The sequence below is a fragment of the Megascapheus bottae genome, chromosome 17 (assembly GCF_031878675.1).
Source record: "Megascapheus bottae isolate mThoBot1 chromosome 17, mThoBot2.hap1, whole genome shotgun sequence".
In the NCBI taxonomy this organism is placed as follows: Eukaryota; Metazoa; Chordata; class Mammalia; order Rodentia; family Geomyidae; genus Megascapheus; species Megascapheus bottae.
The window spans coordinates 40352253-40361395 of record NC_143525.1 but is presented as its reverse complement, the minus strand read 5'-3'; the positions used below and the strand labels follow the sequence as shown (position 1 = coordinate 40361395).

Below are 9143 nucleotides of genomic sequence, written 5' to 3'. Positions count from 1 at the left end.
CTGTCCTTCTTTCCTTATAAAATAGAATGCCTTTTCACCACCAATCTTCTGCCTAGTCCACCCTTCTCATCCTCCCTACTTTAAGCAGCACAGACCACATCGCCTGCACCTCTGAGAACCCATTTCCTCTAGATTACCCCTGGCACCTCTCGCCTTTCCTATTCTGAGCTGTAAGAGACCTCTCATTTTATTTCTTGTGGGTCATGGGGCTTGAACTCCACCTGGACACTGTCCCTGAGCTCTTCAGATCAAGGCCATCACCCTACCCTTGAGCCAAGCTCTGCTTCCCATTTTTTAGTGGCTAATTGGAGATAAGCGTCTCAGGTTCTTTTGTGTCTGGGCTGGCTTTGAACCTTGATCCTCAGATCTCAGCCTCCTGAGTGGCTAGGATTACAGGTGTGAGCCACCGCGCCCAAGCGCAGTAATTTCAGCTTCTGAATTAGAGAAGAGTCTCAAGATTACTTCTGCCCAGGCTGGTTTCAAACCTCAACACTCAGCTTCCTGGGTAGCTAGATTACAGCTGTGAGCCACTGGTGCCTGAAGAGACATCATTTTTTGCCACTGTTTTATATCAGTTCTACTGCAACGTTTATGGCAAATCCCCAGTGTCCGAAGGCAGTGTAATAGATATTTGTGGGACTGAAATTCTCCTGAAGGTAGAGAAATGTTGTGCATGTCCCTGAAGTGCTTTCCTGACTTCTGGGACCTCTTTCACAGATGGTGGGTTTGCATCCAGCCCGTTCTTAGTCTCTGACATACCCTCATCTACTTAGTGATGTATAGCAATGTAGCTCCCCAAGGCCTAGAATCCTAACACTGATGAAAGTGGGCTATGCAGCTCATAGGCGGAGAAGGGAAAGAACGAGGGAGCAGATGACACTGTGGGAAAGGAAATGTATTTATTCCCGGATGTATGTAAAGGTAACCCCACTGTATATCAACTCTAAAACAACAATAAAGTAAATTGGGGAAAAAGATACAAGGCTTAAGTGTTAAGTCTTTTTGTTTTTTCAGAGTACTAGAGGTATCCTAGTGCAATAAGCACCTGCATTTGGAGTACTTTTCCAAAACACTACGACACCCTGCACCCAAGTGAATGAGACTGAAACCAAGTCATTTATTTATTTTTAAGGTAATGGGGTCCTTGTGGCATAATTTAGAGAAAGAGGCAATTCGATCTATACTCTGGGTCTTATTGACACTTTCAATAGTAGTAGACCTAGGAAATGACTTTAACATTTCTGAGCTTCTATGTCTTCATTATTAATACAAATTCCTGAGCTATGGTTTGTATGACCCATGATAGATACTTGATGCACACTAGTGCTTTTCCTTCCTCTTCCAAACCTGAGAGTGTTTGTAAGTGCACTCAGAATGAATTAAGCCAGTAGTATTCTCCAGGAATTATGATGTACCTCTAAATACCCTGTTATTCATCTCATAGCCCTGTAGATCTTACCTGGTGCTAGTACCTGGAAAATAGCCAGCAAATAGTAAAATATATTTCTAGTTAAGACTTATCCATTGTTTCTACTGTAACCATTAGAGCTTTCTATTTAGTGTCCTAGACTTCAAAGAAAAGTACTATGAAATAAGAGGAAAGGAAAATAAAAGAGCCAGGTGTCAGTGGCTCATTCTTATCCTAGCTATTCAGGAGGCCAAGATCTGAGGATCCCAACTCAAAGCCAGCCTAAGCAGGAAACTCTTATCTCCAATTAAACACCAAAAAAGCCAGAAATGGAGCTATGGCTTTAGTGATAGAGTGTTAGCCTTGAGCACAAATTCTCAGGGCCTGAGCCAAGGCACTGAATTCAAGCCCCAGTGCCAGCACACACAAAAATACAAATAAAAAGAGGATGATAATAATGACATGCTACTCAAAAGGAACACCAAGAATGGATCACTTTTCAAAATGTCCATAATCCCCCAAAATAACTGCACTCTTGGCCTTCAATGAAACATTAGAAAGGGAAAACACTGGCTCACATCCCTAATCTTGCTGAGTCTAATTGGACTGGGTGATGATCAGCATCTAAAGCATGCAGCGATTGGACAGAGGGTTGGGAGGAAGTGGCATCCTCTAGGCTGCTGGGAATTAGCCGGCTGAACCGCATCAAGCCCAAACAAACCGAAAGTAAATATGGAGGAGTAATCGAATGCATATGGAGGGGAACTCTTCTCCAAATGCAAAGCTTATGTGCTCCCAATAGTGAATTTTCCAGTCTTCAACAGTACCTACTCACTCTACGGCAAAATCAAAATGTCTTCTTTCCCAACCTAGAGGCCAAACCTTTGGAAATGATGAAATTGTCTCTTGGTTCTCCTCCTCCTCTTCCTTCTCCTCCTTCTCTTCCTCCTCCTCCTCCTCCTCCTCCTCATCATCATCATTATCATCATCACCTTCCTCCTCCTCCTCCTCCTCATCATCATCTTTGCTTCCCTCCACTCTTATACTCTCCTTCACACAAAGTAGCTTTGACTTATGTCTAAGAAAGTGAGATTTTTTTTTAATTGAGGGAAAATCTCTCTGTAGCAGTGACATTCCTGTTGTTTTTGATGCCTTTGGGAGATGTCTGTGTGTGTAATACCCCATCATTTCCACGGTCCCTTAGCATCCTCAGATGAATCACACTGAAAAGAATATCGGGACTGACCCTTTTACTCCTAACCCTTATCTTCTTCCATATCTCTTGTTATCCCGTGTTATGGTAAAGAAGGATTTCTGTGTGATCCCACTTTCCATTTCTAAACACTCTCCAAAATCCACCCCCTCCCCCAATCATGAAGGCTTACTAGTACAGTAGATTCCAGATGAACCATTTTTCTAAAAGTTCACAGAAAGACAGCAAAAACAGGAGTTTGGGATTCAGAAAATGATTACTTGAATGAGGGTATTCAAAGAGTAAAGCAGAGGAGAATATGATTTTCTAACTTGGTGCTCTTTTAGAAAATTTTATGCAGGAAACATAGTGTAAAAATACAGCAGCGTTTAAGGAATTTCCTCTTACCAGATTGTCTCCGGTCCCTTAATGGTGTTTAAGCCTTGCTGAGTACTTTGTTTACACTCCCTAGTGTAGTGATTTGCATCCCAGAGTTGCTGTTGGCTGGGGCTGGCAGCTGTCTCAGTTGGAGTCTGGCTAAGAAAGGTAAGGGGTCTTTTTCCTTGTTCTTTGAAAGATCTAGGAGAGAATGTTGAATCCTTTCTGGGATGAAGGAAAGGGAGATCTGGATACAGTTTATGCATTCAAAAAAAATTTTAAGTTTTACAAACTTAACAGAGTCTCCTAAAGCCATTTTTCCCCCAAAAAGCCAGTGAGAATTTTTTTTTCTCTTTTAGGAAAGAAAGAGGCTTGCAGAAAGAAGGCTGGATGCATGGTGGATTAAAATCTGCTTGTGGAAGCAGGTGTCCTAGAAGGGAGTCCCCAGGGTACTTAACTCCACTAGGGCAGAGGACAAGGCACCGTGGAGAAGGAGGAATAACCCTCCTTCAAAGTCAGCCATGAGTCACTAGGAATTCTGGAATTTCGATTGGAAAAGGTGAAGTCAGTGAAAATGGTTAGAGGGATGTGTCTGTTCTTCTGAGGCTGTTTCTGATGGATCTGGACGCTTTCTACTTCTATGAATTTGTCAGTGCAAGCCACCAGCTGTGTGCTATAGTCTGGAGATGTGTATTTCTATCTAGGCAGTTGCCTGTGTACCGCCTGTGGGGGTAAATGAGATCGGAAGCCTGAGAAGCCTAAAGCTTTGGGACTGCAAATGAACAGCAAACCCTCGTGTACTGCACTCACCCTCCCTCAGTCTGGATCCAGCCCTGGACTAGCTGCGCCCAGGGGGGCCTCTGGCCCTTCTAAACTATCACTTCATCGCTTTGGCTTTGATGATAGATACATGTGATCTTCAATAGAAGAAGAGGATACTCTGAGGTTTGTTTGTTGTTGTTGTTGTTGTTGAGAATTATTTTTTTTCCAGTCCTGGGGCTTGAACTCAGGGCTTGGGCCCTTGGGTTTTCTCAAGGCTAGCACTCTACCACTTGAGCCACAGCAACACTTCTGGCTTTTTTCCCTTTGTATGTGACACCAAGGACTTGAACCCAGGGTCTCATGCACACTAGGCAGGCACTCTACCACTAGGCCATGCTCCTGACCCTCTGAGACTTTTTTTTAAGAGAGAAAATGACTAGAACATAAAAGGGAATTGTCCCCAGAGCTGGGGGCTCTCTGCTGTCTTCCTAGGACCCTCCAGTTCATGTATGTAGCTTGGACTCTCCAATGCCATCTCCCCACAGTGCCTTTGACAAGCTCTGAAATGCCCTGGTTGTAACTGTCCCCACCTTCCACACCCAGTGGCAACATGTCTGATGCATTCATGGTGGCGCTACTTCTTTTGGTCCTGGGCTGGGGGGAAGTCCGGGCTAGCTGGGGTCTCTAGGTGGCATCCTTAGCCCACTGGGCTCCTCCCACTCACCTAGCCCTCTGGAACTTTTTTCCAACTTTTATCTTTTGAGATGAAGAAGAAGCCCTCTCTCTAGCTTTCACTCAAGAAAGACAAAGGACTCCTGATTCTCCTCCCTTTATAACAAGAAAGGTACTGTTTTTAGATAGGACTGGAAGAAGTAGGGATCCTAGAAAGACTGACAACTTTGAGATTTAAGCACTAAGCCAGGGACTAAAGAAATTTGACAATCCCACAGAAAGGAGGGAAACACAGCTCTTCTATTAGTCTGTGTGGATGTGTTAATTAGCTACAAGAAGTTAGCACAGGGTGTGAGTGTGTGTGTGTGTGTGTGTGTGTGTGTGTGTGTGTCTGTGTGTGTGTGTTAAATCTGAGCTACAGCAGTATAGGGGCAAGTCTCCTTGAGAAATAATCTAGGGCTTTATGAAGTTTGATCAGTTCAAATGGTTTGTTTACAAGTAAGTATAACCTAGCAGATGGTGCTGGGAAATTGGGAGTTTAATATGTGAGAGGATGGTGTGTTGGGTCATATGTGTTCAAATGTTGCAAATATCTTGCTGCTTAAAATGGACTAATGAACAAGAGCTTTGGTACAAAGCTGTCTGGAGCTTGTTGTGGACCTACTGAGTTCGAATTTACATTTCACAGCTTCCCAGGAGATTTATGTACTCTTTCTTCACCCCTTTAATAACTGGGTCCAAATCAATAATTTCTCTTGTCTTTCTTTTGTTAGATTACTTAATGTCTCAGGGCCTCTATTATCTCATAATAAACTAAGGGGAACCAAACTTAATGTGTAACATACATTCTTTTTTTGCCATATGTATAGTAAGTGTTGTATAAACAGTGGTGATGCTGATAATAATGATGATGGTGATTTCAACATTGCTATAATCATTTCCCTAACACAAGTAGTGAGTAATCCTATTTAACTCAAGATGACAACCATTAGTATTCCTTCCTGAATGAATTAGCACAAAGTGTGTTGTGGCAGGGGAGGGAAGAGCTTCAGATGAGCATCACATGTGCTCACACACACACACACACACACACACACACACACACACACGTAAAGAATACCGAGAAGACTTCAGAAAATAGACGTTTTGTTGTGTAGAGGCTGAAATCATCTGCAAATGACTTTATAGCTGCTCTGCCTCCCTCCCCAGAGCTTCTGTCTCTCAGCTCTGTCCCTTCAGCTGGGTCTGCAAAGCTGACTCTGGGATTCTCTTATGAAAATGCCTGATGGGTGGGAGGAAGATCTGGAGGTTGGCTGGGGGAAATAATGAGTAATTCAAAGCAGCCAGCTTAGTAAACGCAGTGAGAGAAATAAAAGTAAACGCTGGCTCCGGTCTCCGGGGACTCTGTAGAAATGATCTCGACTTATCATGTCACTGAGCAGAGTTGAGGGAAGCCAAAACTCGGAATCTGCTGGCAAGGAAAAGAAGGAAGGGGAAAAAAAAAAAAGATAGGGAGGAGCAGACCGGAGGGGGGAGGGAATAAAAAGAGAGAAGGGAGGGAAAGACAAGCGTCGTTTGGAGCAGAGGTGGTTTGAAAGAAGAGCCTCAGGATCGCAAACTAAACTTGCAATCAAATATCGGGCTTTCTTTTCCCCCAGAGGAGATCCTGGACCTGTTATTTTGGTGACAGCCCGACTGTGACAGGAAATTCTCTAAAAGTTGAAGGAAGATATTCAGTCATCGCTGAGTTTTCTTTTTCTTTTTTTCACCTCCAAGTCAAGTGGTTTCCTTGGAAATGGACTTCATCTCTCAGAGGTATGTGGGAAAGTTTGGGGAGATATCTTGTTTTTCAGGTTAGCACAGTTTTAGCTTTAGAGGAAAGATTTTAAAAGATTTTATCCCAGACAAAACTTTTTTTTTCTTCAACTGTACCAGCCCAATTTTCTTTAGGATATTATTGAACAACAGCTATTGATTTGTTCGGTGGTTAAAACTTACCCATGAGTAGACAACACTAATAGTTTCATTGCTCAGGAAGTGACATTTTTGACCTCCCAGGATTGGAAGAAAGAGGGAGTGATAGATTTGGGACTGCTGTTTCTATTCAATCAATGCTTAATGTATTCAAAGGATTAAGCTCATAGTCTCACCAGTGTCTCCCACTAAACTCTCTTGAGTCACTGCCTGTTTAGCTTCTTGAGAACACAGACAATGACTACATGTCTGCGCAAGCTTTGCAGATTTTCACGCTGGCTTCGTCTACAAGTGTTCCAACCAGGTGCTTTTGATCGAGGGTCTCTCAAATGTTCAGATTCAAAATGCCTGAAAGAGAGCAAATTTTGTATAGGAGGGGGTGGGGGAGGGGTGTATATTTCAAATTTTATTGACTAGCATGTGTAACTAAGTATGTCATCATATATGTAATATCAACATTTCACCTTGAGTTTAATAGAAAATTCATAAATTGATAGCTAATGATCTTTTTAGTTTGTTTTGTCTTTAACGTGAGAAAAGACAAAATTTTATCCCCATGAACTTGTTACTTAAACAAAAACCTCTTATCTTTCCCCTATTTAAATGGAGAGAAGGCATTTTCTACATTTCTACATTTCTAGTCACAAATCTGGTTAATCTCACTGCCAATGATTTTTTTTTTTTCTGAATTATCCATCTGCCTGGTGGGGGGGGGCAGGGGCAGAGGAAGTGCAATAAAAATGTCCCAACCCTGAGTTGAATAGGAACATGATAAAGACTCACTGACAGTCAATTAATGGAGAGGAGTGGAAGGGGGGGGGGTCATCTGCACACTGGCTCCTTGGCTTGACATTGATTCTTGAGAGCAGTGCATGGGGTGAGAGCTTGGAAGGAATGCTTGTTATGCCTGATGAAATTGGCTGGAGTGGAAATCGCAATGAGTTGGGGAACTGTCTAAAACATTTCATTCCTGCATGCAGCTATCTTCGATTGGGCTTTTCCGTGTTTACGGAACAGAAAAACAATAAACAAAACAGAGGGAGGGAGGGAGGGAGGGAGGGGGAGAGAGAGAGGGAGAGAAAGAGATTTTCCTTTTATGTTTATCTGCTTTATCTTGCTTGCCCAATGCGAAGAGGATGGCACAGTGAGGAATAATATATCTAAGGTGAGCTGGTTTCCTGGAGGCCCCCTGATACACCTGCAGCCATTTCCATCCCGTCCAAGGTCCGTGCAGGGGTGGGGGCGGGGGCCTGATACCTCCTTCTCTGCCTGCTTCTGCCCAGCCTCGGCCCTGGTGAGCCCGTCGGTGTCTAGTCTGTGAACTCCTCTCTCCCCACGGCCACCCCGGCGGTGAGCATGACAGAAGAGCCCGTGAAGGAGATCTCAGGAGCCCCGAAGTCTCCCACACCAGTGGCCATGGAGAAAAGTCCCAAGAGTGAGGTCGTGGTCACCACTGTCCCCTTGGTGACCGAGGTGCAGCTGATGGCGGCCACCGGGGGGGCCGAGCTGTCGTGTTACCGCTGCATCATCCCCTTTGCCGTGGTGGTCTTCATCGCGGGCATCGTGGTCACCGCCGTGGCTTACAGCTTCAACTCCCACGGCTCCATCATCTCCATCTTCGGCCTGGTCCTGCTGTCTCTGGGTCTTTTCCTGTTGGCGTCCAGTGCCCTTTGTTGGAAAGTGAGGCAGAGGAGCAAGAAAACCAGGAGGCGGGAGAGTCAGACGGCTCTGGTGGTGAATCAGAGAAGCCTGTTCGCTTAAAGACTCAAGGAGACCCAGCTGGCTCGGGGGGTGGTGGGGGGACCCCAAGATCCTGCTCTCACTGGGTCAGTGCGTGACTGGACACATGGGGCCATGAGAGGGGGGCCTTCCTTTGTGAAGAACGACAACCTTAATCCTAAGGGCTACAGAGGAGTCTGCTTGCTCTTCAAGTGAAATGTTTTGGGGGGCTGTGCGCAGTCTATTTAGACATTTGACTCATCTTGGCAAGTAACCAAGAAATGACTGAGAAACGAATAAAACAACAACAACAAAAAACAGTCCTGGCACATCAGCTATCTGCCTTCGAAAGAAATAACCCACCTTCTTTAAGATGTCATATTACACCAAGGCTCTACCCACAGGCCTTAGGATTTGCGTACATCTTTGAAATTCCGGGTTTGTGTGTTTGTTTTAATAAGTTGGTGTTTTTACTCTTTCCTTTCAGTAACTCATCACTGGTGGTACTCTATCTCGTGAAGAATTAATTTTTTTCATATTTTAATATTGGACAGTGTTAGGGGATTATAATGATGTGTCAGAAACATGAAAGGCAACAGAAGGTATGTGGGGGGTTAAATTAATATTAATCTGATATAGCACTTTTGATGATTTTTTATATAAAAGTCTAATGTGCATTTCATTCAAAATAATAAATACTCATTGCTGCTGAATCTTCTTAAGTGGTTGTTTCTGTTGTACTTAATTTTATTTTACTTCCAAACTGTCCATCAACCCGAGTCTTGTTTTCAGAGTGCCAGCTCTATTTCTCCAAATTGGACCTGTTGCCCCTTTTTAAACTTTAATGGAAGATTCTTATAGTCCTCATTTTATTCCTGTTGAGGAATAGGATTATGTTTACGATGTTCTAAAGGATGTCTATGCTCTTATGATTAGGAAATCAATGCCTGTGGTCATAATATGATATGTTCTATTATGTATTCCATTTTTGTGAACATTCACTTCTGAGAGGCATCTGTTTTACCAGGCATTGTGTGA

General features: G+C 43.6%; 1 protein-coding gene across 1 annotated transcript; it reads left to right on the top strand.

Annotated features, from left to right (window-relative positions):
• Positions 1-5668: 5668 nt before the first annotated feature.
• On the top strand, positions 5669-8818 carry Tmem100 (transmembrane protein 100). Its single transcript, XM_090351070.1, has 2 exons — positions 5669-6227; positions 7670-8818. Exon 2 carries the CDS (start codon positions 7743-7745, stop codon positions 8145-8147), a length of 405 nt encoding a protein of 134 aa, XP_090207196.1. The 5' UTR covers positions 5669-6227; positions 7670-7742; the 3' UTR covers positions 8148-8818.
• The last annotated feature ends 325 nt before the right edge of the window (positions 8819-9143 follow it).